This window comes from Lissotriton vulgaris, chromosome 10 (assembly GCF_964263255.1).
Source record: "Lissotriton vulgaris chromosome 10, aLisVul1.2, whole genome shotgun sequence".
Taxonomy (NCBI): Eukaryota; Metazoa; Chordata; class Amphibia; order Caudata; family Salamandridae; genus Lissotriton; species Lissotriton vulgaris.
Genome location: NC_141698.1, coordinates 927,457,237 through 927,483,828, shown reverse-complemented (window position 1 = coordinate 927,483,828; position 26,592 = coordinate 927,457,237). Strand labels below are relative to the sequence as shown.

Here is a 26,592-nt window from a genome sequence, read left to right as displayed (position 1 = left end):
GGAGTATAGGGCTTCAATTATACCAATGTTGGTAAGTTTGGTGGTGGTCAGCTGAAGATGAGATTTGAAGATGACTGCTAGTCCGCCTCCCGATTTACCCCCAGCCCGGTTAATACATTTTATGTCATAGCCTGGTGGGATGGCCAGATAGATGTCCGGAGAGGAGGAATCAGTTATCAAGGACTCAGTGAGAAATAAAATATCCCACTCGTCGGAGGAAATCGACATCCAGATGTCGTTGGCATGACGGGGGAGAGACCGGCAGTTGACCAAGCCTGCTTTCAGCATCCGGTGGTTAGATGCGGGGAGCTGCGTGTGGGATGAGAAGGCAAATGAAAAGGGTAGGGCGGGAGAGTAAAGTTGCATTGAGGGCAATGAAAAGGAGCGGATTCTAAGTGGTTAGGGTTGCAGGGGGTTGTGGCCGCGCAGTGGGAGGGATTGAGTGAATGAAGTTGGGAATTGGTCCAGCACGTGCGAGCGGAATCAGCGGAACAGACAGGGGGACTGGCCCTGGGCCCGGTCCAGGGCCGGACGGGCCCAGACGGGCTTGCCTTTGGCGCGCCTTCGGCGCGCTGACGGCGCGCCCGCTGCGCCCGTCCGCTGCGCTTCCTAGCGAGGCACATAGTTTATGCCTGAGGGGGAGGGCGTCACGGGGGCGTGGCCAGCTGAGGTGGGCGTGTCTAAGGACGCGCCTCGCCCTCGGTAATGGCGATGATAGGAATCGTTGCAGCGCTGAAGACGCTGTTCGTGACCAGGAGGTGAGTAGGTATTTTTAAAAACAAAGTAATACACAAACAATTTTAAAAGAATTAGGCTCACTCCCGGCTTCCGCCTCAGGAGACTCGTGGTTCTGTTGTGTCGCGCTATCAGCTGCGCGCACTTTTATAGCCGGTTTCAGGGGCGTGGCCAGCTGAGGTGGGCGTGTCTAAGGACGCGCCTCGCCCTCGGTAATGGCGATGATAGGAATCGTTGCAGCGCTGAAGACGCTGTTCGTGACCAGGAGGTGAGTAGGTATTTTTAAAAACAAAGTAATGCACAAACAATTTTAAAAGAATTAGGCTCACTCCCGGCTTCCGCCTCAGGAGACTCGTGGTTCTGTTGTGTCGCGCTATCAGCTGCGCGCACTTTCATAGCCGGTTTCAGGGGGCGTGGCCAGCTGAGGTGGGCGTGTCTAAGGACGCGCCTCGCCCTCGGTAATGGCGATGATAGGAATCGTTGCAGCGCTGAAGACGCTGTTCGTGACCAGGAGGTGAGTAGGTATTTTTAAAAACAAAGTAATGCACAAACAATTTTAAAAGAATTAGGCTCACTCCCGGCTTCCGCCTCGGGAGACTCGTGGTTCTGTTGTGTCGCGCTATCAGCTGCGCGCACTTTCATAGCCGGTTTCAGGGGGCGTGGCCAGCTGAGGTGGGCGTGTCTAAGGACGCGCCTCGCCCTCGGTAATGGCGATGATAGGAATCGTTGCAGCGCTGAAGACGCTGTTCGTGACCAGGAGGTGAGTAGGTATTTTTAAAAACAAAGTAATACACAAACAATTTTAAAAGAATTAGGCTCACTCCCGGCTTCCGCCTCAGGAGACTCGTGGTTCTGTTGTGTCGCGCTATCAGCTGCGCGCACTTTTATAGCCGGTTTCAGGGGGCGTGGCCAGCTGAGGTGGGCGTGTCTAAGGACGCGCCTCGCCCTCGGTAATGGCGATGATAGGAATCGTTGCAGCGCTGAAGACGCTGTTCGTGACCAGGAGGTGAGTAGGTATTTTTTAAAACAAAGTAATGCACAAACAATTTTAAAAGAATTAGGCTCACTCCCGGCTTCCGCCTCAGGAGACTCGTGGTTCTGTTGTGTCGCGCTATCAGCTGCGCGCACTTTCATAGCCGGTTTCAGGGGGCGTGGCCAGCTGAGGTGGGCGTGTCTAAGGACGCGCCTCGCCCTCGGTAATGGCGATGATAGGAATCGTTGCAGCGCTGAAGACGCTGTTCGTGACCAGGAGGTGAGTAGGTATTTTTAAAAACAAAGTAATGCACAAACAATTTTAAAAGAATTAGGCTCACTCCCGGCTTCCGCCTCAGGAGACTCGTGGTTCTGTTGTGTCGCGCTATCAGCTGCGCGCACTTTCATAGCCGGTTTCAGGGGGCGTGGCCAGCTGAGGTGGGCGTGTCTAAGGACGCGCCTCACCCTCGGTAATGGCGATGATAGGAATCGTTGCAGCGCTGAAGACGCTGTTCGTGACCAGGAGGTGAGTAGGTATTTTTAAAAACAAAGTAATGCACAAACAATTTTAAAAGAATTAGGCTCACTCCCGGCTTCCGCCTCAGGAGACTCGTGGTTCTGTTGTGTCGCGCTATCAGCTGCGCGCACTTTCATAGCCGGTTTCAGGGGGCGTGGCCAGCTGAGGTGGGCGTGTCTAAGGACGCGCCTCGCCCTCGGTAATGGCGATGATAGGAATCGTTGCAGCGCTGAAGACGCTGTTCGTGACCAGGAGGTGAGTAGGTATTTTTAAAAACAAAGTAATACACAAACAATTTTAAAAGAATTAGGCTCATTCCCGGCTTCCGCCTCAGGAGACTCGTGGTTCTGTTGTGTCGCGCTATCAGCTGCGCGCACTTTTATAGCCGGTTTCAGGGGCGTGGCCAGCTGAGGTGGGCGTGTCTAAGGACGCGCCTCGCCCTCGGTAATGGCGATGATAGGAATCGTTGCAGCGCTGAAGACGCTGTTCGTGACCAGGAGGTGAGTAGGTATTTTTAAAAACAAAGTAATGCACAAACAATTTTAAAAGAATTAGGCTCACTCCCGGCTTCCGCCTCAGGAGACTCGTGGTTCTGTTGTGTCGCGCTATCAGCTGCGCGCACTTTCATAGCCGGTTTCAGGGGGCGTGGCCAGCTGAGGTGGGCGTGTCTAAGGACGCGCCTCGCCCTCGGTAATGGCGATGATAGGAATCGTTGCAGCGCTGAAGACGCTGTTCGTGACCAGGAGGTGAGTAGGTATTTTTAAAAACAAAGTAATGCACAAACAATTTTAAAAGAATTAGGCTCACTCCCGGCTTCCGCCTCGGGAGACTCGTGGTTCTGTTGTGTCGCGCTATCAGCTGCGCGCACTTTCATAGCCGGTTTCAGGGGGCGTGGCCAGCTGAGGTGGGCGTGTCTAAGGACGCGCCTCGCCCTCGGTAATGGCGATGATAGGAATCGTTGCAGCGCTGAAGACGCTGTTCGTGACCAGGAGGTGAGTAGGTATTTTTAAAAACAAAGTAATGCACAAACAATTTTAAAAGAATTAGGCTCACTCCCGGCTTCCGCCTCGGGAGACTCGTGGTTCTGTTGTGTCGCGCTATCAGCTGCGCGCACTTTCATAGCCGGTTTCAGGGGGCGTGGCCAGCTGAGGTGGGCGTGTCTAAGGACGCGCCTCGCCCTCGGTAATGGCGATGATAGGAATCGTTGCAGCGCTGAAGACGCTGTTCGTGACCAGGAGGTGAGTAGGTATTTTTAAAAACAAAGTAATGCACAAACAATTTTAAAAGAATTAGGCTCACTCCCGGCTTCCGCCTCAGGAGACTCGTGGTTCTGTTGTGTCGCGCTATCAGCTGCGCGCACTTTCATAGCCGGTTTCAGGGGGCGTGGCCAGCTGAGGTGGGCGTGTCTAAGGACGCGCCTCACCCTCGGTAATGGCGATGATAGGAATCGTTGCAGCGCTGAAGACGCTGTTCGTGACCAGGAGGTGAGTAGGTATTTTTAAAAACAAAGTAATGCACAAACAATTTTAAAAGAATTAGGCTCACTCCCGGCTTCCGCCTCAGGAGACTCGTGGTTCTGTTGTGTCGCGCTATCAGCTGCGCGCACTTTCATAGCCGGTTTCAGGGGGCGTGGCCAGCTGAGGTGGGCGTGTCTAAGGACGCGCCTCGCCCTCGGTAATGGCGATGATAGGAATCGTTGCAGCGCTGAAGACGCTGTTCGTGGCCAGGAGGTGAGTAGGTATTTTTAAAAACAAAGTAATACACAAACAATTTTAAAAGAATTAGGCTCACTCCCGGCTTCCGTCTCAGGAGACTCGTGGTTCTGTTGTGTGGCGCTATCAGCTGCGCGCACTTTTATAGCCGGTTTCAGGGGCGTGGCCAGCTGAGGTGGGCGTGTCTAAGGACGCGCCTCGCCCTCGGTAATGGCGATGATAGGAATCGTTGCAGCGCTGAAGACGCTGTTCGTGACCAGGAGGTGAGTAGGTATTTTTAAAAACAAAGTAATGCACAAACAATTTTAAAAGAATTAGGCTCACTCCCGGCTTCCGCCTCAGGAGACTCGTGGTTCTGTTGTGTCGCACTATCAGCTGCGCGCACTTTCATAGCCGGTTTCAGGGGGCGTGGCCAGCTGAGGTGGGCGTGTCTAAGGACGCGCCTCGCCCTCGGTAATGGCGATGATAGGAATCGTTGCAGCGCTGAAGACGCTGTTCGTGACCAGGAGGTGAGTAGGTATTTTTAAAAACAAAGTAATGCACAAACAATTTTAAAAGAATTAGGCTCACTCCCGGCTTCCGCCTCAGGAGACTCGTGGTTCTGTTGTGTCGCGCTATCAGCTGCGCGCACTTTCATAGCCGGTTTCAGGGGGCGTGGCCAGCTGAGGTGGGCGTGTCTAAGGACGCGCCTCGCCCTCGGTAATGGCGATGATAGGAATCGTTGCAGCTCTGAAGACGCTGTTCGTGACCAGGAGGTGAGTAGGTATTTTTAAAAACAAAGTAATGCACAAACAATTTTAAAAGAATTAGGCTCACTCCCGGCTTCCGCCTCAGGAGACTCGTGGTTCTGTTGTGTTGCGCTATCAGTGATGCCAAAAAAACAGCTATACCATAGAAACTGATCATAAAACTGAATGTTACTGTAATGTTATGGTGTAAGTATGGACAAAAAAAAACAAAAAGGAGTTATTCGACACACAGACTCAGAGGTGACTAAAATAGATCTGGTGTGCCTAATGCCCAGTAGGAGTATTAGAAGTGGTTCTTCAATCCCCTGTTTATAGAACTATGGGTATCCACGATTCATAGTCATAGGTTCTTGTATAGCGCACGATTCACCAGAAAGGTCTCAAGGCGCTTAGCAGAGAGAGACGACAACCATGAGTTCAAGAGAGGTGGCGCAAATTAGTTGGGAAAGAGCCATGTTTTCAGACCCCTCCGAAAGGCCAGATGGTTGGATAGGGACGACAGATGGAGGGGCAGCTTGTTCCAGAGTAGGGGAGCTATATAAGAAAAAGCCCGGCAACCATTTCTCGAAGTCCTGGCCCTTGGCTGGACCAGGAGGGATTTGGAGCTGGATCTTAGGACTCTGGGGGGGTTGTACCAAACCAGTTATTTCACTAAGTAGGAGGGCCCTATACCAGAAAGGAGCTTGTGGACGATACTAAGTATCTTGAAGTGACTTCTTTGGCGCACAGGGAGCCAGTGTAGCTCCTTGAGACTGGGCAGAGAGGGTGACCTAGGGGACAGCCCAAGCACCAAACGAGCTGCGGCGTTCTGAAGGGTTTGTAGCTTGGTCAGCAGACACTCGCTAATGGAGGCAAACAAGGCATTGCCGTAGTCTAAGCGGCTGATGATGAGCCCCTGAATCAGGGGCTTCCTAGACTCAAGGGGAAGCCATTTAAATATTTTACGCAATTTGCGCAAGATACCATAGTAGGTGCGAGAGACTTGATTGACGTGGGATTTCATAGAAAGGGTGGGTTCAATCATAATTCCCAGGTCGCCTACCACATCTTTGGGCTCTGGGCAGGGTCCCAGTTCTTGGGGCCACCAATCTTGTGCCCATATCAGCTTGGCCTTACCAAACAGCATTATTTCTGTCTTGCTGTAATTGAGTTGAAGTTTGTTAGCATTCATCCAGTCCCTGATCGAGATCATGCATTTCTGAAATCTGGAACGGGTGTCAAGAAAATCTAAGCTGCAGGTAATCAACACCTGGGTATCGTCCGCGTAAGACACTGTGGAAAAGCCGTGTGATTTTATAATATTGGCCAGGGGGGTGAGATACAAATTGAAAGGCAGGGGACTTAGAATAGATCCCTGTGGAACTCCTACGGAAAGGGGGATCTTACTAGATTCCAGGGTGTTAACCTTTACGTATGTGTGACGGTCTGCTAGATAACCCTCAAACCAAGCACTGGCTTTGCCTCTGACACCAATCTCCCACAGTCGTTGGTGAAGAATGCTGTGAGAGACGGTGTCAAAGGCTGCCGACAGATCCAATAGGATAAGGACAGCAGACTCGTCTCTATCAAGGGTGAGACGGATGTTGTCCACTACCTCCACCTTGTAATAAAACCAGTACATCCAAGGAGGTTTTACTAGTGAACTATTCATGCCCTGTGCTGCTCCCAGAAGCCTATACAGGAGCTATGGATTGTGGGGACACAGGTGCAGCAGGGTCGATATACTGCAGTGTCTGTAAAACAATGTTGTATAACCTGCCGTGACTTCTGCTACCTGTCGTTTTTACTTGTATGTACCGAGAAGAAAACAGGCAACCAACTCTGATCCCTTTTTTTTGGTCACGCTTCGAAAAAAAGGTAAACATTTTCAAGTCTAATTCTGCAATCAATGAAGGGGCTTAGCCCAACTGATTTTGCACAAAAACAACATAAGCCTTTTTGAGGATGTAGAAAGCAAACACTCCCTCGGATGTTAAACTTCGCTCAACAGAGTTCACAAAAACTAAAAGCAACGGGGGGGGGGGGGGGGGGGGGGGTGACATTGGATCGTATTAAAAATGTATGTCCCTGACCCTGTCGATTACTTGGGTGAACAAAATAGGCACTGCACGAGTGTTAAAATAAATATTTTCGAGACAGCACAGCCGGAGATTTAAGTATTATTTACAGAGTTTCACAGGCACAAAGGCATATTCTTTTGCAGCCTCACAAAGCACGTCCCCGAGAAACCTGCAAGACAGGTCAAGGTGTTCGAATTCCTTTTGGGAAAACCTTTAAGCACTGTACACGTTTGAATCGCACAAGGCAGGGAAACTCACTGGAGAGCACACTATGTACACAGTGATTAGAGCCAGTCAACAAGTATTGGCAAAACGAATAGGTATGACCTAGGAATGCTTGCCATAATGGATTTATTTATCACACAGGTTATAAGCAAAAACAGTGGGAAAAGAAGAAATATAAAATTAAGCGGGTGCGCCTGTGTAAACATTATGCACTCACAGTGCAAGGAGGTCAAGTGATAAAGTAGGCTGACCCACTGCCCCATGCTGCTGTGGGCTGGAGCAATATGTGAATAAACACGTGCAGAGACCAAGGGATGACAAAGCCTAAAGGAAAGCCCCTGTAGGTTTGTATTTTTTTTTATTCGTTTATAGATAAATTGGGGTGGTAAGACAGCTGAAGTTGGTCTCAAGGCCAGACCTATTACGGTCACAACTTTTAGATCACAGCAACCAAAGCAAATATTTCTTTCCATTGAGGGTACATCATAGGCATGGTCTTATTGCTCAAGTAGTGACCATAACCAGAGCTAGAAAACTGCACGGGGCCTAAAATATAGTGCATTTATTACTAAGTTAATATTGAAACCTATAAAATTACACAAACTTTTTTGGGCAGTTAAAAACACTTCTTAAGCCTGCAAACTTCGGTTTAAAGTTTGTGAACATTGCAATGCAAAAAGACATCCTTTATCACAGAGAGTGGTATTATCAGTCCCTATATGGTGAACCCTCAAATCCTCAGTGCCAATGGATTATTAGCGTGCATCCATATAGCAAGTATTCCAGGGCAGGGTTTGTAAAGTTATAGTTTTTTTTTAAATGATCGTGAAAGTCAAATATGCCGAAATAAGGCAAACCTCAATATAAATTAGCTGCCAGGATGTCACTAAAATGCCAGCCAAAGTATTTAACAGACATGCAACAAATACGTAAAATAAAACATGAGACCCGCCGTTGTGTTTAAGTAAAATTTGGTTCAGTTCTCTTAGGTCGTTCATCCTTCAGCTTTACTCAAAAAAATAACGGAGAGATTTTAGTATATACCCTCCCTTCGGAGACACTCCAATCCCGTACAGGTATCAACGCCATTGACTAGTCTATATTCCCCCTTCAGGTCCTTTACACAAGAGAAATGCACGTCTTTTTCAATGCTTTGTGCTGATCATCAATCTCCACCAAATAAATATATATATTTATTTGATTTCCTTCCATTCTCATTAGGGGGGGCTCTTCAGATAATTGAGCTTAGTCTAGGAGGGAATTATTGCCTGTTAGTGACACTTCTAACTATGAAACCATGCCAACTCGGCTACTAGGAAACTGACTAAAAAGCTATCATGCCAATTATTACCATCTTCATAGAACAGAAACACATTTTTCGAATTCACGGTTCTTACACTGTAGAATGTTTGCCACGGATAGGTTTGCCATCTGTCTGCATTTCTCAGATTGAGTCTTACATTTCAAAAACAGAAAGGCTTTATTTGTAGTTGATGCCGTAGATATTTTCACAACTTTGCTTAAATTATTTTTAATAGCAGCAAACATGTAATTCTTTCTCTTGTACAAGCAGCACGTTAGGTTTGGATTGTAAGCAGAGGCTAACTATGGTCATATACGGATCAGTTTACCCAGAAGCACCATCACTTTTCAACTGAAAAAACACGAGATGCACCTAGATGGCAACCTGACCGGTGTGTATCGAAGGATGGAGATGCACAACCCACCCTTGGGAAAAATATATATAAATTACGCAACAAACCAGAAGCTTTACAGTCTTGACATGTGTGGATTCAGAAAGACCAGGTGTATGTAATCAGGTGGTCAGTTCAAGTTGGTTCTTGATGTAACTGAAGGTAAAGTAAATTTAGTTTGTGGAGCTCAATGCATGCCAAAGGTGCACCCCCCCCCCCCCACCCGAGCTTCGACTCCTACAATTTAGAATCACCATAATTTAATTACATGACTCTAAAATGACAGAAGCTTTGAGTTATTCATTTTAATGGTTTTAGCTTGGATTACAAAATGTAGATTGAAAATAATATGACTTACTTAATACAAAATGAGTTACATGGGGTTTCCTCTAGTTAAAGCTGCTCCCAACTTTTTGGAAGGGGGTGGTGTGCCAGGTGAGACTGCCCCCCTCTTTAGTCCCCAGTCACATAAGGTCCAAGAAGGACATTGACATTTTACTGATAATAGAATGTTCATGTAGAATAACCAATTCCAATAGGTTGGCTGGTGTTCACAGAGGCGTCATAACTAAGGCAATGTTGTACTTTTACAAAACTGATGTGAAGTTCTGCTCTGGTGTGGCAAAAGGGTCGTGGTTATTTTATTAAACTTAAATACTGGTGGTGCTTATGCTCAATTACATTATCTGGTGTCCATTTAAAATAAAAAAAAATAGTGTAATGAAGAAAACAAATTATGACATTTCAGGCTAGAAATTCGAAGTGGGGGACGTAGTCAGTCAAAGTTATGAACTTAAAGTTCTGGTCTTTGTAATAAAGAGGGACCAAATGTAGCAAAGAGACAGACACCAGATTGTTGTTACTGATGATCTTCGCACCACAGAGAGTGAAGCCGCTTAATCCTCATCCTCCTGGAGCTCTCTACAGGGTTCAAAAGAGTCATCCACCCAGTCACACTTACTTAATATATAAAGGCTTGATTGAACAGTCATTGAATGATTAGTCTCCTATCTGACAGACAAGTACAAGCGCATCCAAGCGCGTTTCTCAAGATAAGCACACATCCCAGTGATCTACAATGTTCCTTAAGGCTCCATATCATCACTGGTCACCTCAATTCTCTACAAGGATCTCTCTTCCCCCCCAACCCCCCACCCCCCCTAGTTGGCACGGACGTCAAGATTTACCAGTATGAAGAGGACATTTAGCTCTACTTGAACACCTCAACCACCTAAAGTACTGCCAGTCCACCACTGAAGCCTAGATGTTGACAACCTACTTGAAGGTGTACCCCCACCCCCAAAAAAAGAGTCTATCCTGATAGCCAATAGCAACTAACAAGCTTATGAGAACTGCTCACTGCACTAACCCTCGGGCGATTAATCACCAGAAACACAGAATCCTTAGGCTTCTACATGGAAAGAGACATGTTCAAGACCATTATCCTTAAAAATGCAAATAACTTGGCAGCAGCTCCTATTTCTCTACAAATTGAGGGCAAGCCTCTGGGAGCATGACTTCAGATCTGACAGCCAAGGTCTCATCCTGCGATATGTAACCAGGTGGCCTTTTCCTGCTAGCTGGCAACATAGACATCCTCCTCTTACCACTGAAATATATCCTCTGTAGAGCAGAAGATTGTACAGCTAGTTCACATCTGTACTCCATCAACCACAGTGGTGCACTTTAGAGGCAAGATTCACCTCCAAGATATGAGGCATTGTGTAGTAAAGTAGACTCCAAAGATGACCAGAGGTAGCCAGGAGGTATAACACGAGTAAAAAGGTTTATTGGTTGGTTCAGTAGAAATATGTTACAAGTTTCATAGAGGTCCCACCAGGAGCAGCATGGTTGCTGCTCACCCACTCTCTCCAACGGTCACTCATGCCACACAAGCAGGCACACAAACATTCCACTCTCTCTCCCTCTCTCATCAGGCATTCCAACATTCCACTCTCTCTCTCATCAGGCATTCCAACATTCCACGCAGTCATCACATTCATTCTGGCTGAGCAGCTAAGGCGGGGATGCATTTATAGGAATCAAGGTATAACACATTGTATTCAAGGTGGTCAGCTTCACCATATAGAGTGTCTGCCTCAATCCAGGTAACTACAGGCACTGTCTCCAGTCCTGAACTTTTGACCTCTAAAACCACCCACTTCAGTTGTGTTAATTTAATGGGAACAAAATAAGACTAAAACATCATAGATAATAAGGTTTTGGTAGTTCAAGTTTAAGCAGTCAAATTTGGCAGTTATCTGTGCAAACACTCTGGTGAACCTACAGTTTACCTGCCACTCTCCACCCAGTTTACCAATAGGCCTGCAAAATGAAGTGTAGGTGGGTACGTACATAAAGATAAGCTTGAGGTGCAGCTACTCTGCTATGGCAGAGGAGCGTTGCCCCACTGCTGAAATGCAGCAGACAGAAGAAAAATCAAAATGACAAGTATTTAATTGTCAATTTATGTTAGCACTTCCAGTCGCGTAGTCCAGGCGGGGCCATGTAGCAGCATCAGCAGCAGGGGGAGGAGGACTGGTAGGCCCTGAAAAAGTGCATGTCGGTTTGGCAGGCCATCTTCAGATGGCCAACCCGACACGCGCACTTGGAAATATCCAGGCTGGACCTGGGAGATATCAGCAGGGCTCAGGGGCACAGGCTCCAAGTCCCTGCTGGAGCTTGAAACCGGACCACTCTGCCCAAACACTGTGCTTCTCTCATGCTGGGAGTAAAAGCATAAGAGAAGCATTGGGAATGCGTTGGGAATGCGTGGGGAGTCTGGGAGTCTATGCTCAATCAATCAATCAATCTCATTGGAATTGCAGTGCTGGGAGCAGAGGAGTAGCACGGTGCAGGAGCAGTAGATCGTAGCGGCCAGCAGTGAAAGGTAAGTCTATAGTTTTGTAAATAAAAAATAAGAAGAAGAAGAAACATCCCTGCGCTACATCCCCACGTCAGATTGGCAGCAGCCACCGCTAGTAAGCTTGGAAGATAATAAAGGAGATTAAAGTGACCTGAACCTTACCAGTTTGAATATCAATCTATATCGAGAAATTCATATTACGACTACTACCGAGTTTTACACCTGTAATCAAGTCATATAGACGATTTATTATATGGTGTGAGCTCCATAATGATAGTAACGCATTGCAATTGTTCTAAGCAGCTAACCTTCGATTCTGGCTGTCAAAAGGGTGCCGATAAAATTTAGAAAGTGTATTTGATTTGTTTCTTTTTTTTAGAGGAAGGTGCTAGAGCTCATGGTTTCCGAAACATGTTCCACAGTTGCGTTCATTAGTGTACAAAAGAGAATGTTCTTTCGAGTAGCAGCAACACGTAAGAGGCCTGAAATAGGATTTCGGTGAGTGATTTCGAGATAATACCGAATGTTTATTTATTGAGGATAATGAGAAACGTATGTACACCTGGTAGGTGCTTCCCCTTCATAGTTGTATCCTAAAAAACACAGTTCAAACAACTTCCAGTTGCCAATCATTAGGTCGCCGAAAAGATATCTGGTTTGCTAAACAAAATCCTCCAAAACACCTAGACAGGTAACATTAATTTCCTTGACAAATGCAGGGTGGGCCAGCCAGCCAGAATGTTTAAATCGGTGGATAAACAGTAGAGAGTTGATTTTTTTTTATTTTTTACATTCAGTGACCGGACTGCTGATGTCACTGTTTAAGTAAAACTACTGCCATCTGACAGTTTGCATCCTCCCTTCAGAAGCTGATAAAGCGCACAAGTGATCTAATAACCGAAATACCACAAATTATTAAAAAAAAAGGCTTTACAGACCAAACCCAGGAAACAGTCACCTAGGTCATAATGTCAGAGGTACAGATATTTTCGTCACACCTGTCACCCCTCCGTGTGTCCACACATCTGCGCCCTCCCCACCCCGCGCCAGAGGGAACAACAGCAGCAGCGCAGGGTACCTAGAGTGCATAATGGACCCCGCCGCTCCGTGTCCGGCTTTCCACGCACCCCGGGAACGATGGGGGTCCCTTCCCACCGTCAGCTGCCGCGGCGCTGCTTCCTGTGCGCAGTCAGCTGTGCTCGCTACCAGCGCGGAACATTCGCCGCGTCACGCAGGAGACCCCGCCCGCGGGTAGCACCGCACATCCTGCTCGGCTCAGACCCCGCCCCTACATTACCATACGGCCTGGCTGATCCAACCGCCAGGGCAGAAAGGGAGGGGCAGCTCGCCATCCTTACCTCAATCGGCTGCGGCTCGAAAACGCAGCCAGCGTGGTACTGGTACGCGAGCCGCACAGGGGCCGCCACGCTCGTGAGGCTACCCCTGCGTTTCCACCTCACTTGGAAGGCTCCATATGAGCCCGGAACTCTCGCTCTGCTTCGGGGAGTCCTCAGGTGTTTACCGCGTCACAACAACCTCAGCGCGACGTCACAATGCAGGGAACACGGAGGTTTAGTGGCCTGGGTACTGTACGGCGCGTGCCTGTTTCGCATTGTGCTGCAAGGCAGCCATAAGTAAACACTGACGACTCCACGCCCAGGCCGCGCCTGCTCGTTCACTTTAGTAGCATGCCTCCTTAGGGAGAGAAACATCTGAATACTCTTCCACACCTGCTCAGAATACTATTCCACACCTGCCAACTCCTGTCCTTTAAGAATGTAAGATTAATGAAGGCAAATTCATCCGAAGTTGTAGGTGAATGTATATCCTGTTCTAAGAACAGTGTTCTTAAAACTAATTTATCGTACAACAATCAGTAGGGCTTGTGCAAATAATTAATAGTTGTCCACCTGCGGAGCTTGGGATCTGTATCACATAAAGTGAGTGTTGTAAGTGCTAATTTAAGGCGTAGCTTCTGCCACGCCTTAGACCTTAGGGGTACCTTAAACGTCTGGACTGGAGCTGCGGTATTTTGCAGGGTTGGATTGGGATTAGAAATCGGTCCGGGTATGCTAAAAGCAAGCATTTGCAATGCAATAGGTCTCGCATTTGCATGAGTTTGAGTTATTGACATTGCAAATAACAATGGCTTTTATTTTAGATGAGGGTCTGAGGGCCGCACGAAGATAAGGAGCAGGAAAGAAAACAGAATAGAGAAGCAGCAAGCACAGAAGAAGGGGGTCTGTGAAGGTGCCGGGAAATTATTTAGAAATGGGAAACGGTGAATCATGGGGGGCTAATGTAAGCAAGATCAGAGCTACTGACGAGAATCTGTAAGTGCTGGAGAGAATGGAATAGTTGTGGGGCTGCATAGAGGATGAAGTGAAAGGATATTTCACTTAGGTTGAGACGTCAAATAGTCAGTCAGTCAGTCAATAGGCTTTATTTCGATAAAACATCTTTAAAAGCATTACATAGCACAACAAGTTAAAAATCAGAACATATAAAATGCATCCACAAGATTAGATAAAAGAATACAAATGACATCAATAAATTACTTAAGAAGGTCTAAGGTTGAGACGTCAAATAGAAAACAGCAAACAAGGAAGAATGAAGGAGACCAAAGAAGGCCCTTGGAACTTTTATTACAATACTGTTTAGAAGGTCTGACAGAATCAAGTGCCAACAAGACTACAGTTTAAAAAAGTGGAGAAGTACTTTTGCTATTTGCATAAGCTTCAGAAACCTATGTATAAACTAGATACATTTGATGACCATCAGCATAACCTGCTTAGCAATTTATGGTAGAGATTCTAAATGCCTACAGTAAGAAATAATAAGATAGCATAGCTCTTACTAACACGACAAGCAACACATAGGTAGGTCTTCCTCCCTTGCTGCAGAAAGCACCCAGGATCTTACTCTTCTAAAACATAGGAACCATACAAGATCACAAAAATGTACAACACAACCCTGAAAATCTGGCTCTTCCCTTACCACTTGAAGTAGTTCACTCTTAGCACACACTCGCTCTCAACATGCTCACAACCACCCCAAAAATATAACCCACTAGCTTGGACACCCCCTCACATAGACAGTAAGCCCCAGTCCACTCACAACTAAAAACGTGTACTATTAGGGTACAAAACTTACCATATAACCACAAAAACCCCTGCTGATTAAGAAATGCTGATCTAAACACCATACTACCAAAGGAAAGACATGTTCACTGCCTTCATGTAGCGAATCCACTGTGATGCAGCTCTGAAAACGTATCTAGGGTGCAATTTCTTTCCTATTAAGATAGTTCAATGGAATACGAAATCCAATACTGAGATAGGTGTAAACTGAAGTTTACACGTTAGACTCCCAAAGAGGATACGCAGCCCCATTCTTCCAGACCTGATAAAACGGGAACCACGCATTGGCTAATAACAACACTTGGGGCCCGATGTAGGTAAACTCCAATTTACCACTTCTTAAATACCGAATCATACCGATTCGGTATTTAAGAAGTGGTAAATTGGAGGGGGGGAGATGTGGGTATTTCAGAATCGGTAAATACCGAATCTGTAAGATTCGGTATTTACCTATTCTGTAAATACCGAATCGGTATCCCCCATTGATTCCTATGGGCCTTGAAGCCCATAGGAATCAATGTGCATTACCGAATCGGTATTTACCGATTCAGTAATTACCGATTTCTGCAAGGGTGCAGGGGGTGTCACTTTGACACCCTCTAGCTCCCCCAATACTGGCTTGTGTGCCATGTGGCACACAGACATGCCCTAAGGGCATGTCTGTCTGTCACATGGCATAGGTGTGCATGCACACATGTGCATGCACACCTGGATTCGGTATTTTAACACCCAATTGGATTGGGTGTAAAAAAATACCGAATCTGAAGGGCCTGTGGGACTGAAAGTAGTCCCACCTACATCCCGAATTTTAAAACTCGGTAAACTTACCTATTCGGTATTTTTCAAATTCGGTAATTTTACCGAATTGGTAAAATACCGATTCGGACAAAAAAAGGTCCCCTACATCTCAAAAGGCCAAATACCGGTCGGAAACGGCCGAATTCGGCCGTTTCCGACCGGTATTGGCCACCTACATCGGGCCCTTGATATGCAGCGGTTTGAGAACTGGCTAGAAGGTGCTATGAATCATCCATCATGTAAAAGCTAGTAACAGAACAACATTTGCAACCCCTTCAGTCCTATGATGAAGCATGCCAGAATGACCAGAGCCATATCCAGAGGAGTATTTCCAGTATTTCAGTTGCTCTCGATACCAGGAGCTGTGATGTGAACTGGAGAAAATGCTTCTGAAATGTAAAAAACAATGAAGGATTTGTTGAACCTTGTTCAGGATTTGAGCACCAGCAACCCAGCCCCATGTTAGTTCTCTTGTAAGCAAGTGGTGGAACCCCTTTTTATGTCCAGCCAGCAAACTGTTGGAACTCAATCTCTGACCAAATATTGAAAATCGACATCTGTCTCTAAGCATTAAATGGTGTGGCTCTTCCCAAGACATTTACCTCGAAATTCAGAGTATTATCTGTGTGTATAAAAGGAAAAGTAGTATACATAGCTGCACCTATTCTCACACTATCTGCAGACCACATGATTAAGTAGTGTTACACAGACTGCACTGTGCTTGGAGCACATCTCTAAACCTCACCTTCCTCAAACAACAACTTCAACAGAGGACATACTTCACTAGAAAACGTTCCAACCATACACTCCGGACTGCCCCAGGCCCATGTACCAACGCTAACTGGAGGTGCTTAGCAGTGTCAGGAGAAATATGAAGAGCTCTGCAAATGTGACACTACAATACAAGGCCAGTTCCTGCTCATGGAGGCTGCCAATAGGGTTCCCATGAGGGCAACCAGCATTTCTTACGGGTTGCTTTCCACTGTAGCCAACCGATGGGTGTGCCAAATGAAAGAGACGTGATCAGCTGCAACACTGATCACTTACTGCTCCTACTGAACGCACTGGCGCCTCTTACTGGGGGATAACTTGGACCCAGGAACTAGTCTGCATTCCTTAAAAACGGAGCTGGGGGGTAGTCTGAACTGCTCATATGCTCAGTGTCCCAGCTAGGGAGGGACATTCGTAAACCATAACCCCGTAGGACCTGGCGACCGATGGGTGTGCCAAATGAAAGAGACGTGATCAGCTGCAACACTGGTCACTTACTGCTCCTACTGAACGCACTGGCGCCTCTTACTGGGGGATAACTTGGACCCAGGAACTAGTCTGCATTCCTTAAAAACGGAGCTGGGGGGTAGTCTGAACTGCTCATATGCTCAGTGTCCCAGCTAGGGAGGGACATTCGTAAACCATAACCCCGTAGGACCTGGCCCCTTGGCCAATCGTGGTTCACACTGAGAAGGGTGAAGAACCTAAAACAACAAGCTTCAATTGATTACCAGTACCTAAGGAATGCACCGCTTTTTCAACACTTTTGTTTTTTACTGTTTATAAATGATTGTATAATAACAATGCTACTGACCTGGAACGCCTAATAGAGAAACATGAAAGCCTCAATCCTACAAAGAACAGTAACTGTGACTACCTGAAGTATTGGTCAAAAAATAGTAGGTGCTAGTGTGACAGATGCCAGTATCAGTGTCTGAATTTTTGAGTCAAGATAGAATCAGAATGTCTGTGGAGAGTCAAAATTCTGCAGTCACTCCACTTGCAGTAGGAAGTGGAGAGTTCAATGTTGCTGTTACAAAAGCAATCAGAGATGGTTGGGTTGTGGTGAAGCGGAGCCCACAGCGAGGCGGGCTGAAGTCATAGCCGTAGGTAGTTCCAGTGTGCCGAGGAAGACGTTTACGTGAGTGGGTGCACTGCACACATCAACTTTAGATAGAGGTGAGGCGAATACTGTGCAACTAGAAGTCCAAAACGACACCAAAAACAGTACACGGACTAACGCATCTAATTCATATAGAGAATGAAGGAACAGGTGTACAGTCCAAAATGATCTGCAATTAAAATATCTCCCTCAACATCCCCTTATTAAAGCCCCACACCGCCACAGCTGAATCGGACGTTTCCCCCAGACTGTTAGCGTCTTTGTTTCATCCCCGCTTTTCCCTTGGTTCTTACCTGTCGCTGCCAAGGTTGGAAGCACAGAGCAGACACTGAATCCGAGCCTTATAAGGGATTTCGCTTTTGGGACAATGCACAAATCCTTCTCAAAATATATTCCTCCCCTGGAGCTGCCACCATAGTAGCGCCGCGTCACCGGAGTCTATAGAAGCTGGGAGGGAGCAGCTGCGGAGGATGCATGTGCATGATCTACACAGGGCTGTCATTCTTGGAACTTGGTCCCTGTGTTACGGCTAGACCGGGGTCTCCTTCCTTCCTTTACCACAGGCTCAGCATTTTTTCAGCAGAGGGAAGGGGCAGCTTTTATGCAGAGGGTGGATAAGGTAAATGAAACAAGGTGCTGCTGCTGAAAGTGAAAGCACGCCATGCGCATTAAACAAGGTGGAAGAGACTCTGTGCGTGAGCAAAAGAGACGCAGTGCGTGAGCTAAATATCCAGTCCGGGTGGGCGAGCCGAAAAGGAGACAGGGAGAGAACAAACAAGCCTCACTTGCAATGAAAAGCGAGCGTTCAGCATATATTGTGGCACATGGCAATCAAAAGCATGGGTGCAGCTTCCACCCCACGTCCGAAAGCAACCAACGACAATAGATCTCACAGAGCGAGCAGCGCATGTGCTGCGATGCTAGGCAAGACCTAAAAAAGTGGCCCACTTCTGCATATTGCCTTTCCACACAAGACTGCTTCAGGGAAGTTTTATAAACACCTGAAAACAAGTGAGGCCACTTCTGCTCAGACCAACTGTCCCGCTAAGTATGCACACATTAATTGGCTGGACCAGCCAGAGAAAGGGAGTGGCACCTCTGCCTGTTGATAAACGAGAGGTAATGGATGCCTATCTGCCTCCAGAAAGGCCACACTGTGCCCCAGTGGGCCGCTGGCGACATCTGAACACACCAAACACAGCCCAAATCGTTCCGCCAGGCTGCCAAAAAAGCAGCCCACAGCTGGAACTTCGATTCCGGCCCCTCGAGCATTGCTCGACTGCCTGCCTTACCAATCAACCCTGGTATTTTGCCACTTTGGACAGAGACAGACTGGTCCTGCAAGTGCCAAGTAGCAGCAGTAATTCGAAAAATGAAAAAAAAGCATAATTAGAAACAGGCCCCTACTCGGCGCTCTATTTATGCTCTCAACGTTACAAGTGAAAACACTAATCTTTCTCGATAAGGAGTGCAAGATCTGCCAAGATAATCAAAGTTCCCGTCACATTTCACTTTATACTTCATGCACATATTACATGTGTTCCAATTTCGTAGGAATATTTCATTTTAACCAAAGTATTTTTATAGTTATGTTTTTCACTCAACATAGGAGCCTTGTGCATACTGCATGCTCGGTTTCCACTCAGTGCTTGAAATGGAAAAAGAGAAGTGCAGGTACTCTGTACCAAAGTACCTGCTTGTTTCTGAGAAGTACTGGTACTCTCCGATTAAAAGTATTGCATTTCTCTTGAGAAGTGCGGGTACTCCCCCTCTCAAAATAAAAAGTGCTGGTACTCTGTACTGGACCATTTACAGCACTGTTTCCACTAGATGTATTGGTAACTTAAGGGTGCGGCTCGGTGCTTGTGACTGCGCACAATTCAGATCTATGTAGTAAAGACAGACAAAGGCTGTGCGACTTTCTGACAGTGCTTGTTACTATGTAAAAAATATGTTTAGACTACATGCTCATTCATTGGCCTCTTTTCAGAATGTACAGAGGATTGGTCACATTGATGCCAATTGTTGCAGATAGGTGTGCGGAAGCATTAAAGGGATAGCCGATCCACAGCCAAACTGAGGGGCCTATTAGGATGGCGGACGGACCAGAGTCCATCCGCCAATCCCGAGGTGGAGGGACCGTCCGCAGGGGCAGCGGCGGTCTCTCCGTGCGAATTAGGATGTGACCGTCACCCTGGCGGTCACATCGCGTATATTTTACATTGCGGCGGGTGCTGCTTTAAGCAGCAGCCGCCGCAATGTAAAATATGCATATGTAGCCTTGGCAAGCACAACTTGTCAGGCATCGCGTGGTGCCTGCCACCCTGTGCATGCCAAAGCAGTGGGGTACCATAGGTACCCCCCATGTGCACCTCCCACCCCCCGACACCCTGGGGGCCCGCAAGGGCCCCCCTGAAGCAAATCTCCACATGCTTTTCCACGGCAGAAAAACCGCCACGGAAAAGCATGTTTTCACACACATCGTAATTTGGACACCGCCACCAAATTGCGGTCAACACCGTGGATCAGCGGCGGAAGGACTTGCCGTCCGCCGCTGATCCCACCGACATCCTAATGTGGCGGCGGGTATTTCCAATGCCCGCGACGGTAAATCCGCATCCTCCAGGCCGGCGGTTGCTTCCGCCGGCCCAGAGGATGCGGTTTCACCGCCATCCTAATGACCCCCTAAGGGTCTGGCTTAGCTCTAATAGCCTGTGCACAAGCTGAGACATGAAAATGCTTGGCATTTGAATCGTGCAGAAAAATCATGTAAAAATATGATATAGTCTTTTCAAAATAAAAAAAAGGTAATTTCTTTGACGTGCAGTAGCATTTCAACATAGTACATTGGATTATATTTCTACATTGAGTTGTATTTATTAGAAGTGATAGTATATAAACATGAACAGTGAAATATTCATGCTCCTACCAACCCCTCATAGAACACCATTAGTGAACCAAGAAGCCTCCGTTTTTTAATGTACATGTAGCAAAATTATAGTCTTTTAAATCAATCACAAGGAGACTTTGACCAGAGTATATCATGAATATTTGATAATGAAGTAGGAGGCCTTTTAAAATAAACTAATTGCAGAGGAACACTGTTACAATCAAGCATGTAATCCCCTAGGTTATAAAAGAAGTAGGTTTATTAGGTTCAGATAAAGTTACAGGTAAAGCCCCACCAAGAGCAGCATCTTGCTGCTCAGCCATTCACAATCCAACTGTCCACTCATCCAAGCACAAACACTCTTAACATTCCAACCATTCAATGACCTCACTCACTTGCTGAGCAGCAGGGACTTGGAACTCTATGGAGGATGCATAGTAACCAAGACAAGTCACAAAAACACATAATTTGGTCAAGCAGGGTAGTGGAATTTATCCAAGGTTTTCTGGTTTCACATTCTGCAATTCATCTACTAAATATGTACCTCTTTGTTTTTGCTGTTTACATCAGGGTTTATTGTTTTGTGTTTAATTATTGGTTTAGAGCGTGGGTGGCTGGCAGAAGCCACATTAATGCTTACTTCGGTTTGTTTAAGGCTTGCCGGTCCAAGTGGAACTCTAGCAGAGCCAGGCATCTGGCTCAAACCTAGCTTAAGCCTTAAGTAGCTCACACAACTATAATGATTGCAACAGGAATTACGTAGGAGTGTATATGAAAGAGGTAGACACTGTAGCTTCTTCCCCAGCCCGGGTAACAACTAATGACTATGCCACACATGGAGCTTAGTATTACACATCTTTATTGGTCTGCGCGTAACTGCAAACTCAACATTCGAAAACAGGCTTCATAACATTCTGCTATAACACTTGTTTCACAGCACTACGGAGTCCATTGGGAGCCAAAAGGGTTCCATCATTGCTAACTCACAAGACACTTTATTCCCCCCTCTGTCAAATGAAAAATTACTCTCTCTCTCTCTCTCTCTATATATATATATATATATATATATATACATATATATATATATATATATATATATATATATATATATATATATATATATATATATATATATATATATATATATATATATCCATACCACAAAGTTTGCCCACTTTGAGGAGCCCACTCGATTCCATATCCTCATGCAGTGAGGTCACAGCCTGCTCCGGTCCCCAGACTGGCAAAAAACAGTTTCATTGGCTCAACGCGTTTCGAAAATAAATTCTTGTTCACGAGCCTGAATAACACTGCAGCAACAGCAAAAGGTTTGATTCAACTGCTCTTTATTCAAAACAGACCCCGCCCCTTCGAGCACGATCTTCAGTTTGCACAGGTGTGTGCCGTGTTGCATGATGGTATTTGCAGTTTCAGACCTTGTAGTATTACCCAGGTGGGTGCTGCTGTTGTAGAAATTAATCTCGCAAATTGTCCCCTAAGTGGGTTAGTGTCAGTTGGAAAACAGCGCCTGCTGCATTACAAAGAGCACTCACTGGCAAGCTGGAATCGTCCCTTAATGCAGCGCTGGTTTTCAACGCCACAGGTCCGTGCACTACGGAGGGGATTCCTCGCGACTTGGACCAAGCCACTTTCAATCCATACCACAAAGTTTGCCCACTTTGAGGAGCTCACTCGATTCCATATCCTCATGCAGTCCCCAGACTGGCAAAAAACAGTTTCATTGGCTCAACGCGTTTCGAAAATACATTCTTGTTCACGAGCCTGAATAACACTGCAGCAACAGCAAAAGGTTTGATTCAACTGCTCTTTATTCAAAACAGACCCCGCCCCTTCGAGCACGATCTTCAGTTTGCACAGGTGTGTGCCGTGTTGCATGATGGTATTTGCAGTTTCAGACCTTGTAGTATTACCCAGGTGGGTGCTGCTGTTGTAGAAATTAATCTCGCAAATTGTCCCCCAAGTGGGTTAGTGTCAGTTGGAAAACAGCGCCTGCTGCATTACAAAGAGCACTCACTGGCAAGCTGGAATCGTCCCTTAATGCAGCGCTGGTTTTCAACGCCACAGGTCCGTGCACTACGGAGGGGATTCCTCGCGACTTGGACCAAGCCACTTTCAATCCATACCACAAAGTTTGCCCACTTTGAGGAGCTCACTCGATTCCATATCCTCATGCAGTCCCCAGACTGGCAAAAAACAGTTTCCTTGGCTTAACGCGTTTCGAAAATAAATTCTTATTGACGAGCCTGAATAACACTGCAGCAGCAGCAAAAGGTTTGATTCAACTGCTCTTTATTCAAAACAGACCCTGCCCCTTCGAGCACGATCTTCAGTTTGTACAGGTGTGTGCCGTGTTGCATGATGGTATTTGCAGTTTCAGACCTTGTAGTATTACCCAGGTGGGTGCTGCTGTTGTAGAAATTAATATCGCAAATTGTCCCCCAAGTGGGTTAGTGTCAGTTGGAAAACAGCGCCTGCTGCATTACAAAGAGCACTCACTGGCAAGCTGGATCGTCCCTTAATGCAGCGCTGGTTTTGCGTTTGTCTCTGAGAGCCAGCAGAGAGCAGTAGTGAGCAGCGAACGCGAGCAGTTTGCAGAACGGGTGAGCGAGCGAGGACGCCAAGCAGGAAGCCGTGTCGATATCTCCACAGTGCCAACAGTGCCAGAGGTCCGGTTAAAACAACAAAATAGCAGCAGCGGGGGTACGGCAGTGAGGCAGTGAGGCAGGGCGTGCAAGGCACATTGAACCAGCGCATTGGAGCGCCTCAGCCTCTGCCTCCAGCATTCAGCATTTAGCCTGTAGCCTCCTGCCTCCTCCCAGCCCCTCCCGGTACACGGGAGCCGAGTCAAGAGTCTAGAGAGGGCTGAGAGTCAAGCAGCAGCTGCTGTGGCGGCGCAGTGGAGTTTGGCTGAGTTGTGGGAAGCAGGAAGCCAAGAAGACCCCAAGAAAATCCCCCGTACACTACAGTGCTACTGAATATAGTACTACTGAATAGCATCCGGCTCGGAGACCGAGTCCTGCTACCAGCTGCCCCCTGAGCCCCTGAGCCTGTGACTCTGTCTGCTGCCCCTCCCCCCGCCAGTCGCTGCTGGTCCTTTACACACAGCAGCACGGTGCGGCACAGTGCGAGGAGTGGCACGAGGTGTTGAAAACTGGGGAGCAGAGCAGAACAGTGAGTACCGGCGGAAAGAGGAGCAGGGGTCAGGGGGCTCGGCGGGAGGGTTGGAAGGGGACCCAGCGGCGGTGTGCGGGTTGCCGCCTCGCTCCAGTCTGCTCCCCCTGTGTGAAGGCGCTGTGCGTGAGAGAGACTAAGAGTCTGAGATTGTGAGAAAAACAAGTTCTATACCTACTTCTATACCTACTTTCGACCGTTGCTCTGTGGTCCATGGACTTGGGGAACCTGCACCTTGGACCAAGGTGACTCAGGGTTTTCTACGAGTTACATGATTTGCCTGTTTGTACTTTGGACTCTGGACTCTGGACTCTGGATTCTGGATTCTGGACTCTGGGAGTAGTTGTTGATTAATCGCAGTTAAAGTCCAGATATAAGCCTTGTACAGTATTTAGGGGGGTGTGTACGCTGGTTATATTCATACCTCCAGGTGCTTCCTCCGTCCTATGAAGTCGTCCACGGTCACCATAGTCACCATAGCCCCAGTTGCCAGACGGGGGTCGGCGTGTAGACTCTGATTGGGCTACTGCTGAATCGCCCAGCTCTCGGGTAAGGTGTCATGTGAAAACCCGTGGGGCTCTGCGGAATTATCTGGGGGCTATTACAGGATCACTCTGTGGCAGATATAACGCCACATGAAAGCTGTCCTAAGGCGGTGCTTATTTTATCATCATTCACTTATTCTTTCTCCTGGAACGAATTGATCTCTCCTGCAAGTTTTGTCTCATTCCTAGCTGGAGGATCTTTAAGTTTAAGAGGTATAATCTCTTTTTGTCATGGTAATGTCTGTCAGGCGATTGCGTTCTCAGTCCAAAGTAAAATCTGTAAACCCTCTAGAAACCATTGACCATAGTGTCAAGAGTGATAAGAGTGATAAGAATTCGTGGAGTCCCCCAAATCCACAAAAGTTAATACGTAGACGCAGAGTTGGTGCTCACCTAACTCTTTTAAAATCTTACCCATCAATATCATCAATGTTCTTAAAAAAGGGAAGAAGTTATAAGAGCGGAATAGGGCAAAACAGTGAAGAACTTGGAGCTGTGGGAAATGAGGAGAATTCAATGGAGGTGGAGGTGATAATGGACTCCGAAATATCAGCTGAGAATGGTTTGGGTAGCCATATACCAAGACCAGAAGCACTCTTTCCTGTAATCATAATACAAAAACCTAATGGGGAAGTAGGCAATGCAGTGCCTCCGTCTATTGTGAGTCAAGCTGTTGTGTCATCTCATGAAGGTGTGGAGAACATTTCGGGCTCAGAGATGGAATTGGTTTTATCTAGGAATGAGGTGCCAGTCTCCACACAGAGTAAGGGTGGTGTAAGTGAGGACGTCACTCCTTCCTCCCCACTAACAGATTTGATAACTCTCCTTGAAAAAGTACACGACAATGTAAGTGTATCTCAAAGGAGTTCACCGGACTGCTTTTCAATAAAAAGAAGTGAACCTTCTCCTAAAAGTGAACATCAGAATGCCCATAGGGAACTTAATGGGCAGGCAAAAACAGAAGACCTCACTCTTCCGGATATTGCCATTCAATTGGTAAAGAACGCTGAACGAGGAAGCAGTTAGAAAAATTGGGTGCTCAATTTTTGGCTATAGATCCCCATCCGAATGAGAAAATACTGTCCCCTCAAGCAGGAGTTCACTTACACATGCCAATTATGTATAGCAGTACGCCTACTAAATCCTCTTTGACATCAGAATTTCACGATTCATTTATGCCCTGTGATAATCGGGCAGAGAATTCTGCTTTTCATTGGCAAAAAATGAGATTGCAGATACTGGGGGGCTAATGTATACATTTATTAAATTGGAAAACATTTTAGCTGAAATTTTGTCCCTGATGGAGAAGAGCGCCTCTAACTCGGACCATATCCTCAAAGTCCTAACGCCCATTCTGGGAGGGTTCTTAGATCTTAAACATCATAGCCAAGTATGTGCGAAGTGTGCCTCCGCTAAACGTAATAATGGTTGTCAAATTAATGACAGATTACATAATACTGCTAATGTCTCAGAGTTAGGGGAACGAAATAATCCGATGGTGAACGTTGGATGTTTGCTGCCTGTAATAAATCAAACTCCAAGCCCATCCCAAATTGTTGTTAATAACTCTGCAAAGGACACCCCTGAGGAGAGAAGTGTAAATGTAAAGGTATCTCCAGTGTTAGATACAGTGCGTGTCTTCCCAATCTTTAATAGGAGCAAGCCTAAAAAACCCAAACCTCGTGATTCAGCTGAAATAATTAATATTTTAGAAGTCTCTGGGGTGGGGGAACATGTATTAGTAACAGAGGGAAGTGTTAAATCCCATTGTAGGAGGAAAAGGAAGGGGAAAAATCGCCGGTTTCCAAAACGTAAACTGAGAAAACTTCGGTTCCAAAGTGTAGTACAATCAGATCATTCTAATATCTCTCCTAACGATGAAAATAACACATCAACAGTGGCTAAACAGAGGATGAATTCGAGTGCAACTGAGGAGCAAGATAATGTCTCCCAGCCGATTAGTCTGATTAGTAGGTCGAGTACTTCCCAGAATGAAAATGGGATGGGTGAGGCCGGGAAAATAAGGGATTTCAAGCTGGAGAGTAGCATAGGAGTGACGGAGGATATTATAAAAACCTTCGTACCAGCCCCGAGAATAGAACTAAGTAGGAACGTATGTGAATCAGTAGGTCCACCCCTTATTTGCATGAAGCCTGAAGTAAGTAATGGTGGGGGAGTTAGTCCAAATATGACTATATCAGTTAATAACAACAAAGGGGGTAACTCCACTGATTTATCGAGGAGATCCTATGATACAGATGTATTAAGGCCCCCAGAGTTAGGCACTGGGCATGGGAATAATGCCTTATTTTTTTATCCCTCATTTTGATGCTGAGCCTATGGCCCTTCTTGGAATTCTATCGGAAATAAATGATCTAAAGTTAATTTCTTCTAAAGATATAGAACTGGTCCTCTTAGATTGGAGGCACAAACCTCAGGTCACCAAAGCAATTTTTACTTCAGGGGTGGTGTCTTTCATCGTGTTAGCAAATGTGGATGGCTTTAGGAAAAAAGGAATAGATGTTATTGTTTGCCCCACTACCCAGGGTGCTTTGTTGAAGCGTCTCGAAACTTCTTATTCTAGACAAGAGGTAGAAGTAAAT

The 26,592-nt window shown here is 46.5% G+C and overlaps 1 protein-coding gene across 4 annotated transcripts in view; it reads right to left on the bottom strand.

The window, feature by feature from the left end:
* The window catches only part of ICA1 (islet cell autoantigen 1), a 315,337-nt gene extending 302,535 nt beyond the window's left edge, over positions 1-12,802 (bottom strand). For 2 of the 4 annotated variants that reach the window (XM_086941907.1, XM_086941906.1), the window contains exon 1: positions 12,609-12,798. In XM_086941907.1, the coding sequence (XP_086798033.1) occupies positions 12,609-12,619 (11 nt within the window). In that variant the 5' untranslated portion in view covers positions 12,620-12,798. Of the gene's footprint in view, positions 1-12,608 lie in introns of all 4 variants that reach the window. The other 2 variants (XM_086941905.1, XM_086941908.1) reach the window with 2 other exon arrangements.
* Positions 12,803-26,592: the final 13,790 nt, after the last annotated feature.